Raw genomic sequence first — 10,130 nt, forward strand, 5'->3', positions numbered from 1 at the left:
ACACTAGCAGATTGTGATTTATTCTCTTCTCCTTAATCTATGGCATTCTGGAAGTTGCTCAGCCTGTTGATCCCTGCTAAAATAGGCAGTTGTCACTTTTCCCTCTGCAATAATCCAGCCAAACTAATCTGCAAAGGTTCCAATTACCAGAAGCTTTTCCTGTATTGTCCCATTAGCTATAACCCAAGATAAATAAACACCATTTTACCAAAATTGGCAATTCCATCTTTGAAATTCCCAGCACACCACAGAGAGATACATCCTGGAACTTTATAGGTGATAGTGACAGCATAGTATCAGCAGAGTATCCATAAATATGAAATATCAGGACAAAAGTTCATCTAATACACACAGGCAAACCCTTCAAAGAAAAATACATATTGGCTTGGGGCTGGGGTTTTCTTGGGTATGTTTTGCATTCTGGAGGAAACAAATTTAACAGCACTGCCATGCAAACAACAAAACATGACCCAGGCATCACCCTCTCTGAAGCTGAACAAGTTGATACTCATTCAAATGATTCAGTTTTATAGGGTGACATTAGCTGGACACTGCTTAGAGCACTGCTGGCATATTGCTTAGGCTAAGGTGAGTCTTACAGGAATACAAACCTGAAGGGAGTCAGCAGCTTCTTTTCCAGCCAGATGTAGATCCTTGTATACATATAGAATCATAGAATGGTTTGGGTTGGAAGGGACCTCCAGAGGTCATCTAGTCCAACCCCCCTGCAGTCAGTAGGGACATCCTCCACTAGAGCAGGTTGCTAAGAGCCTTGTCCAGCCTCACCTTGAAGATCCTCAGGGATGGGGCCTCATCTGAGATGTAATGGGAATGGCCTAAAAGAAGCATTTGAATACATAATGCTCTTGTTATTCACAGTACTGCCTTTTTACTTCAGATTTCCCCAGGTTCATTTTTCAAGTGCTAATATTTTTACTGGGCTTAAATAGGCATTTTTTTCCCACTAATCAGCCAGGATTTATCAGTGAGAAAGGAGCATACTGTGCTGTACAAGGTTACTGTGACTGAATCCAGATTATCTTGCAATATTTAAATAGCCTTGGCATTAGCAGCAAACTGTCAGTGCAATTTCCAAGGCTACAGAAGAAAAGGACACAAGTGTGGGGCCTCAGGGAAGTGGAGAAAAGAAACTGTCCAATTACTCCAGCGAAGTCAAGGACAGCCTAGGGCAGTGCAGGCCAGCAACTGATGGGGCCCAACAGTCCTAAAAGTTCCACTCCCTTCAGCATCTTTGTGGCTCTGTGCTGCACTCTTTCAGGCAGTTCCCTGAGGTCCTTCTTGAACTGAGTGGCCCAGAACTGGACACAACATTCCAGGGCAGAGTAGAGGTGCAGGAGAACCTCTTTAGACCTAGTAACCTCTGCCCTTCTAACCCACCCCAGGACACCATTGGCCTTGGCCACAAGGGTACATTGCTGACTCATGGGCATCATTCTGTCCACCAGGACCCTTGAACATGACTACCCAGTTCCTTACAAGATGCATGATGAATACTGTGATCCTCCTTTCTTGGTACTTTTTTCTCCTTTATGCATTCCTGAACCAGCTCCTGTAGTCACACTCTCTTAAGAGCTCCTTTTGGATCTGGTAACATGCAAGATAACTGTGATCAGAAGAGACAGAGCTGGATGGAAAAGGAGCAGTATTTTTAACTTCTTTTGGAACCAAGCATTTATTTTTGAAAAGTTTACAAATAAGGTTTTACACAAACCATGGAGAACAAAGGTTTCTACCCACACTGAAGAAACTGGCATATTCCCAGTATCTTCCCTAAGCAAGCTTGGTTTCAGTCAAAATAATACCCAGCTGGTCAAGCACCACTTTCTGAAGTTCTGTCATCTAATGTAAGTTTGGAGCTATACCAATTTATCTCAGCTTTTACAAATGTTTGCACTAGACTATAAAAATCTTCCCACACCCCACTCTAGGATCAGGTTCCATAGCTCAGTATTTCCACAGTTAACTTCTTGAAGAGCAACAAAGAATAAAACCTTCCTTGAAGAGTCACTGACTCTGAGTTATGACTGTCACAAGCAACCACATCACACAATTTCTTCTATTAACAGATCTCACAACTGTTTTCTTCCTCTCCTAAATCACTGGAAACTTCTTGCAAGACCCTGCTGCTTTGAAGACTAAGGCCTCCTCTCAGCTTTTGGAGATTTCAGAGTCTCAAAACATAACAACTTCACTTTGATGTCACACTAATTTTGAGAAAGGAAGGGGGGAAAAAAATCCAGGTAAAAGAGTCTTCTAAAAAGCCAGGATATTTCAGTGCCTCATGTAATTTGCTTTAAATCCAGTCTGCCTGCACGTTGCTTCAGCACAGCAAGGATTATTGTCCAGCCACCTTTTCTCCTTCAGAACTCGATGGGTATCCTTTACAAAGTGTTTAGCTTAACCTGTGGTTAAACTCACTTCACCTCCAAAAAAAAGCCCCCAAATTAAAAATGTCTTTTGTTTCTTGCCCCTGGATCCTGTTTTAGCCTTAAAATATCCCTGGCAGGAGGCGGTAAGGCACAGCAGCGGTGTAGCGCTTCCAGTCCTTCCCATACTTGCTGAGACAGCGGTGCTCATCCCTAAGGCAGCGGTGGGTCAGCAGGATGGTCATGTAAATGATGTAGAAGTACGGCAGGAGGTGTTCAAACCCACAAGCCAGGCAGTAGGCCAGGGAGCCCATCAAATCTCCTGTGTAGTTGAAGTGGCGTGCCCAGCCCCAGAAGCCCGAGGTCATCAGCTTGCTGTAGAACTTGGTGCCATCCACGGACATGTAGGAGCACTCAATGTACTCAGGCTTCTTCCCCCAGATCTTGCAGTTGCCGTTCGTACGACGGAAGAGGTCCTTCTGGTGGTTGGTCACTCTGAAGATGTAGTAGCCAATCAAGCCCAATATCAAGATCCCCATGGCATTAGCTGTGCACAGCTGCACAGGGTGGTAAACCAAATACAAACCCTGGGGTGCAGAAAAGAGAGACAATCACCAATTTACTTTAAAAATGTCCTCAGGGTGCCAGACCAATTCCTTCTCCTACAGTGACCCAGAACAGATAGGCAGAAAGAACAGGAAAAATCTACCTTGACAGTAAAACTATGGAAAGCTTCCAGAAAATGCTGCACCCTACTTCTTTCTCTCTCTCTACAAACCTGCATTTATCAGGTGGAACAAGACAAATTGCAAGGGTATAGACAAACCAGGACAGAAAGGGAAAAAACCCAATGAAACACCACACAAACACCCATCCACCACCCACCAAAAAGCCCTGGACATTCAGCAGTACAAAACTGGTCTGAGAGGCTGTAGAAAAATATATAGGCACAATAGACAACAACAGAAGAGGTCACAAAAGGAGGGGAGGAGAGGAAAAGATGTCAAGTCCCTGGACAGACAGTAAGCCTTCCTACAAGTCAATTGTTAGAAAAGATATTGTAAAGGCTACTCAGTATTCAGCTTGTCCAGAAACACTTTAAGATACAAATGAAACTGCTGGGGAGGAGGTTTCTGGGAAATGGAAGTCTCTTGCTTTTCAGCCCAAACAACTATTTATCATAGCACATTTTTACCTGCAAAGTATAGAGGTAAGGCAACCAAACGCAGTCTCCCCAGCCCAAGTACCATCCAAAGTGATCGTGGCAAATATCGATGGTTTTCAAATACCAGGCTTCATTCCAGAAGAAGTCCAGAACATAAATCCCCTGGAACAGAAGTGTCACATTAATAGTGGAGCACTGTCATCAGCCATCCTATTTAACAGCAGTAGCCTGAGCTTTCTGTTCTCATTCATCACTGAATGAGGTCACTCAGGCCTGGAAAAATGGTGCAAGATCTATTTTAATGGATGAAGCTTTTTCTCCTTCAACCCCAGTTTATTTGTAAACTGGCTCCTCACTTTGCTCCTCTGAACTTACCTGAAGGACATTGACAAGGATCATGGAGTTGGTTACTTGGCCATACAGCTCCTGTTGTTTAGCAGCATAGGAAAGGTTGATCAGAGTCCAGGCTACAATACCAGGGCGTCCATTGAAGAACAGCTTGAAATCAAACCACTTTCCGATTTGAGGGTTAAACTCGATCCCCATCATGTAGTCATAGAAGAAATTGCCAGTGAACTTGCTAGAAAGCACAAAGCATTACAGGTGGTTATACACAAATACAGGGAATTACTATTCTGATGGCACATTTCACGTGATGTAATGACAATGAAAATTTTAAGCCCTCTTTACATTGTGCCGTGTAACATGAACTGACCCAACCAAAGCATTACATTGATAGGGACAAATCTCAGCTTCAGAGATACCCTGGTTTGTTCTTGGTAGCTCTGTCAAACACTTTACCTCTAACCTTCTGTGTTTGTCACAAATAGGATTGGATGTATCTGTGACACTCAGGCTGCCAGTCACAGGACATGCAGCATGAAACACAGAGGATGGAGTTAATGAAGCAAAGAGCCACAGTCCTACATTGTCCTGTCCATCTGTGCCAGTAAAATATATTCTGCTATTGTTATTCTGTGCAGCACTCAATTTGTCTGTCCAATCATCCAGTATTCCCTTGTGATGAAAAAAAACCAAATCACATACCAGTCTTTGGCATTGGTAGGGAAAAAGTAGCCTTTGATCATTGCAAATGTGGAAACGACATATCCCAGGATATTGGCACACCACAGGAGAGGAATCCAGTTGTCAAAGATGATGGTGGGTGAGAACCAGTGGAAGTAATAGGCATTTGCAAACCAAAGCACATGGGTGATGATCCAGGCCTGAAGGCCATTGATTTCATACTTATTCACTACACCTAAGGTGTAAAGAAAATGCAGTGTTAGTGACACTGTATTAATACAGCTTTTTATGCAGGTAGATATGCATACAATATACAGAAGCTCAACCAGATGCTCATGATATGACTTCCCTCTCCTCATCTTCCCAACCAATGACCGTGGGGCACTTTGGTGAGAGTTTCATTGAACTCTGCTGTAACCGTCAGGCTTTGTTAGGCTGAGTTTTTCTCCTTACTCTTGCTTCACAAAATAGTTAATTTAGAATCCCCCCCTACAATGGACTGAGACAACAAGCTACCCTTTCTCACACTTAGTTCACATCATATATTTTGATCAGATCTTGAGGGTTAGCACAGCTTCAACTGCACTGTCACATCCTGGCAATAGTCCCCTGCCAACTTAAAGCATCAGAACGATCACGCTGTTCCTAGCGTGGTGCCTGCCACATGGAACAGTTTTACTAACAGTACAAGAGAGAAATTCTCTAGTTCAGTCTAAAAGATTACATGGACTCCTTTTTGTTTTAAGTAAAGACATGAGGAAGGTGAAAGCATTTATCCTCTAGATACAGAGGGTTATTGAAGAGTGGAGGTACAGAAACACTGTTGCTGTGAGTGATTGTATAGTGTGCATATATCCTAAGGAAGGCCTTACCAGCAGGGGTGACAGCACCTTCTTGTACACCTCCCACATAGCCAGGAAGAAATTTATGGCAGAAGTCAGGAATGAACACATACAAAACCACCTAGAAGAGAGAGAATGTATTAACAACAAAAGCAGACAAAACCCCAGCAAATGGCACCCCTTTCACACACATCCCACTTGTAACACTCAGCAGTTTCAACTGAGTAGTGCACAAGCAAACATGGCAAGATTTAGCTGTTGTGATTTTAGACTAGTATTTCAGCTAAACTGTTAGACAAGTCTTAAGATGTACTTCATGTATGGTTCTTGTCCCTTTTTGGTGGGGAGGACAGCTGGTAACTAGATTCAGGTCCTTATCCTTTTATTTTATATGTGTGTTATACATCACTTGTCTTCCAATTTGGAAAACAAATTGGAGCAGTTTGGAAAGTGTGAAGACATTTTACAAGTGTAAATCATAGTTCATCCATCATAATGCACATCAAATTGTATACATCACACATGTTCTTTTACTGCCTGTCTAGAGAAAACAACACCCCTTCTGCAGTGTTTATGATAGACTTATTATGCATTATTTGAAACAAATTGGCATTGCTGTTATCCAGTTGCCTTTACTTAAAGCCCACAGCAAGGAATATGCCACATACAGAATATTTTTATGTATATTCCCTGCATATTTCTTTTTCATGTGCATAAGCTTAATTTGAATTCCAAAATGCAATGGAAAGTGAGAAACACCACAGGGGAAATGCCAGTGCACCATTCCTTTATCCTTGGTGTCAAAGGACTCACCCAACAGCTGATGGAGAAAACCCGCCACTGCATCCAGCTCATAACTCAGCAACATACCTGGAAAGCAACCCAAAGGGTATAGATGCCAGCAGCCCTATAGGTCAGTGTAGGAGTCTTGTTCCAGATGTCAGACAGATGTTTATTGCCCGTGAGCAAGTCAATGACTGGATCAGTCAGGGAACACTGGTACTGGTCACAGGACATGATGAAGTAGTACACGATAAGTGGTGCAAACATGAGCAGGAAAAGGATGCTGGCCAAGGAAAACCAATCCACCTCCCTGCAATCCAAAACAGAGCATTTTCATTCCCAGCTTTCAGGCAGAGTGGTGGTTGATTAAGTCAGGCAATTTTTTTCAGTGGACCTTCTAGACTAAGCAGATGAAAACTGAAAATGTTTTCAGAGGACATAACATTTGTTTGGGTCAAATAGCCATTAAAAACTTAGAATATCACTTTCTTTACCACAAACTGCTATAAAACTATGCTAGTTGATCAGAGCAACAGAAAAGATTATACCTCCCCTCCAAAAAGCAGATGATTATTACAGCCTTTTGGGTTTGGTGGCAGTCATGGGTATAACTGGGAGATTATTCAGTTTGAAGTGATAAAAGAATCACAAAGACATTATGCAGAGCTTGGAAACACAGGCCTTGGACAGCCATGAGTAGAACTTGTTCTACCACTCACTGGCAGTGATGGCAAGCCATATAAACACCAGTGGCTGTTTCCAGCTGCAAGAAAACACTCTGCTAATGCTTGCACAACTCTTTTGAGAGCAGGGATACAAGCCATAAATCTTGCTACAGCAGGAGATAATAGCTGGCAGTAGCACAGATGAATGCCTGTTTTCCACCTCTCAGGAAATATCTTGTTCAGACCTTGAAAGAACTACAAATTGTATTTACTGTAGTTGCTTTGATTATTTGCTTTCTGTTTTGTTGTTTGGTTTTGTTTTTTTTTCCTGGGAGGACTGTGTCTTAACCCAGCCCATCTGGCAAGATCTCTATCTTAAAACCTTGCAGAAGTCTTCTTCAGCATCTGTTCCTACAGAAAGCTTGAGCTTTCAAAAGAAGGGCAATGCAGCAACCTGTTACTAGCAGTGAATTTTAAAAGGAGTGTAACATCTGTAAGAGTAAGTTTGAAGCACAATGACTAATTAGGGTCATCAGCTTCTCTCACCATGCTCTTCCCCACTGGGCTTGAGATGTCCGAGGATCATTCTGGGTGCCTTTGCGTTTTCTTTCGTCAGATTTTTTCTCCTGATGGGCTGCCATCGTGTCCTCTATGAAAGAAAATATCCATTGTGTTACTCCAGCTGGCTCTCAGTAATTCTTAGGGCTTTACAGAAGAGAAACACAAATAGAAGTTCCAAAACTCTATTATATAGCCTTCTGATTACAAGAAGTTTGAGGGAGGAAGGTAAGAAGGAAAAAATCCTCTTCAACGTCTCATGGTCTGATATTGATCAAAACACTGATGTCAAAGTAATCCATTAAACTTCTTCCTAACTGGAACTTTCTATTAAGGTATGCTGTACAATATGTGGCTCATTACTTACATCTGAGATGCAAAGGTAAAGAAACCTGTTTTGCCACATTCTTATAAACCCCTGAAAATTAAGTCTTGTAATGAACTGCCCTCCTTAATCAGAGAAATTGCTATTGTTGTAATATTACCTGTACTGGACTGTGGCAAACTGTGTGCTTTCCCCCTTGCTCCACATATGTTCTCTTGTTTTCTTTAATGCAGCTGGCAAGTTTATAATCCCAACTAAATCAGAGAACAGTGGGAACAGGGAACAACCTACCAGGCAAAACCTAATTCTCTCTCATGCATTACAGTTTTATTTTGCTTTGCCCAAATACTTATTTTGTCCAAGGCCATCATCCCATAACCTGGACATTTAGCATGCAGTGCTGTAATTTGCTGTGCAGGGAGGAAATTTGCTAATAGTTGTTAGTTTTGTACCTTTTCAAGCTTTGATGTTTTAATTCAAATCAGAAGCTGGCAGTCGTTTCCACTGAAACAGAAATGATGACATAACACACTGGCAGGGCCCTGAGGACACTACCAGGCCTTACTGTCACTGCCTAGACTGGCCCAGGGCTTCCCCAGACCTTGCCTATGGGCCAGGAGACCCATTTCAGCCTATCCCAAGTCTCTGAAGCCCTGTCCCAGTGGAGGTCCAGCTCCACCGGAGCTCTGCCCTGCCTTACCATGGGTCCTGCTGACATCCCAGCCCAGCCTCAACCCCACAGCCCTGCCTGGCCATTGTGTGTCTGTGTCTGATGCTGGTTGGGCCTGACCCTGACCCCCAAGCTTGGGCTGGTGGCCACTGCCCGGCCTTGGCCTGGCACTATCATTACACCACAGTCCAGCCTGGCAGTCAGGGAACCTGACCCTGACCTACAGACCGACTTCCCAGCTTGACCTGCCTCATCTCCATGAACCTGCCTGATTATCTGGACTCTTGGTTGAACCTGGCCACAATCTCTGCATCTCACCTGCTCACCTCATGGAGGTACTGCAGGACAGGCAAGCGAGCTCCTGCTCTTGGCTACGCTATACCCCACTTGGAGGGTTTGTCCCTACAGAAATAAGGCAGAGTCCTGATCATGAATACACATGTTAAAAGCAAGTCCCTGGCTATCGTGCAACGGCCCCCAGAATCCCGCGTTCTGCCCGGGAGCAGAAGGGAGCAGCGCACTGCTCAGGAGGGCTCCAGCAGCTCATGTGGGCAGGGAAGGCAGCACCTTCCCGCATGCCAGGCCCCTCGTGCTACACACGCGTACCTTGGAGGGCATTACTGGGGCGGGGGAGGCGCAGATAAAAACCAAGCACCAGATCCAGGGGGCACCGATCCAGCCGCTGGCTCACCGGTAGCTCCCCTCCGGCCGCGCTTCCCCCCTCCGCCACCGCGCTCCTCGCCAACTCCCAATATGGCTCTCAGCGAGGTACGTACTCTCGAGCTCTCCCGCGCACGGCCGCGTCCGACGGCCGCTGCCCTCCCTCTGGAGACAGCGCAGCGGAGAACTCACCCACGACCGCTGACTGGTACCGCCCGCCCGATGCCGCTCGGATCACGGCGGCGCTTAGCCGGTCCCAGCGACACTCCCGCTCTCCTCACCGCGACACCTCACCGCCCCGCCCCGCCCCGCCGCGCCATTCCGACCAATCCGCGCCCCGCTCCGCGCCACCCCATTGGTGGAGCGCCCTCAACCCATGGGCTGAGGAGACGGCGTGGGACCGCTTCTCGCTGCGTCCCGCCTCCGCGCGGCAGCCACGGCAGCCACGGCAGCCGCGGCACCGCTAGTGTGGGCGCGGCAGGTGCGACCTGGCGTGGAGTAGTTCCCACCGCAAGGGCAAGGTGCGGTAGCGACTGTTCCTGTGAGACGGTCCAGAGAAGCAGCGCGCCGCGGCCCGTGATGGTCTCGGCTGGCGCGGTTCAGTCACCGTGTGGGAAAGACCGCTAAAAAGAACAAATATTTGGAAAGAAAGAGAACTGACGAACAAGGATGCAGATTAGTACAGAATAAAGTTCGAATTCCATCTGCAGGGAGGCTGACGGTGCGAAAATGAGGGCCGTGATGCAGACTTTAGACTCACAGAGTCACAGCATCACAAACTGATAGGGAGCGGGAGGGTCCTCTAATGATCTGGTCCAACCTCCCTGCTAGAGCAAATCACCCAGGAACGTGCCCAGGATGCTATGGAATGTCGCCAGACTCCACAACCTCTCTGAGCAGCCTGTTCCAGTGCTCTGCTACCCTCAAAGAGAAGAACTTTTCTCGTACGTGGAGCCTCCTGTGTTCCAGTTTGTGCCCATTGCCTCTTGTCCTGCCACTGGACACCACCGGAAAGAGTCTGCCTCCATCCTCCTGGCACTGGCCCTTTA

The 10,130-nt window shown here is 45.7% G+C and overlaps 1 protein-coding gene across 3 annotated transcripts; it reads right to left on the reverse strand.

The window, feature by feature from the left end:
- Positions 1–1,395: 1,395 nt before the first annotated feature.
- Positions 1,396–9,384, reverse strand: DHCR7 (7-dehydrocholesterol reductase). 3 transcript variants are annotated; one of them, XM_068148390.1, is made up of 8 exons: positions 9,274–9,384; positions 7,415–7,517; positions 6,291–6,513; positions 5,451–5,541; positions 4,600–4,813; positions 3,928–4,132; positions 3,583–3,714; positions 1,396–2,974 (listed from the first exon to the last, which is right to left on the reverse strand). In XM_068148390.1, exons 2-8 carry the CDS (start codon positions 7,507–7,509, stop codon positions 2,510–2,512), a joined length of 1,425 nt encoding a protein of 474 aa, XP_068004491.1. In that variant the 5' UTR covers positions 7,510–7,517; positions 9,274–9,384; the 3' UTR covers positions 1,396–2,509. The 3 variants fall into 3 exon arrangements, with proteins under 3 accessions (XP_068004491.1, XP_068004492.1, XP_068004493.1); XM_068148391.1 differs by having other exon boundaries at positions 9,198–9,283; XM_068148392.1 differs by lacking the exon at positions 9,274–9,384 and adding an exon at positions 8,204–8,271.
- Between the last annotated feature and the right edge of the window lie 746 nt (positions 9,385–10,130).

The sequence above is a fragment of the Melanerpes formicivorus genome, unplaced genomic scaffold (assembly GCF_026170545.1).
Source record: "Melanerpes formicivorus ecotype bairdi unplaced genomic scaffold, bMelFor1.0.p_v2 SCAF_16, whole genome shotgun sequence".
NCBI lineage: Eukaryota > Metazoa > Chordata > Aves > Piciformes > Picidae > Melanerpes > Melanerpes formicivorus.

Excerpts from the sequence above, each read along its gene's own strand:
- DHCR7 (XM_068148390.1), bottom strand. The coding sequence starts at position 7,509 with ATGGCAGCCCATCAGGAGAAAAAATCTGACGAAAGAAAACGCAAAGGC. Across the intron at positions 4,814-5,450 it reads AGGTGCTGTCACCCCTGCTG|GTGTAGTGAATAAGTATGAA; the intron begins GTAAGGCCTTCC and ends TTTACACCTTAG. Across the intron at positions 2,975-3,582 it reads CTTACCTCTATACTTTGCAG|GGTTTGTATTTGGTTTACCA; the intron begins GTAAAAATGTGC and ends TCTGCACCCCAG.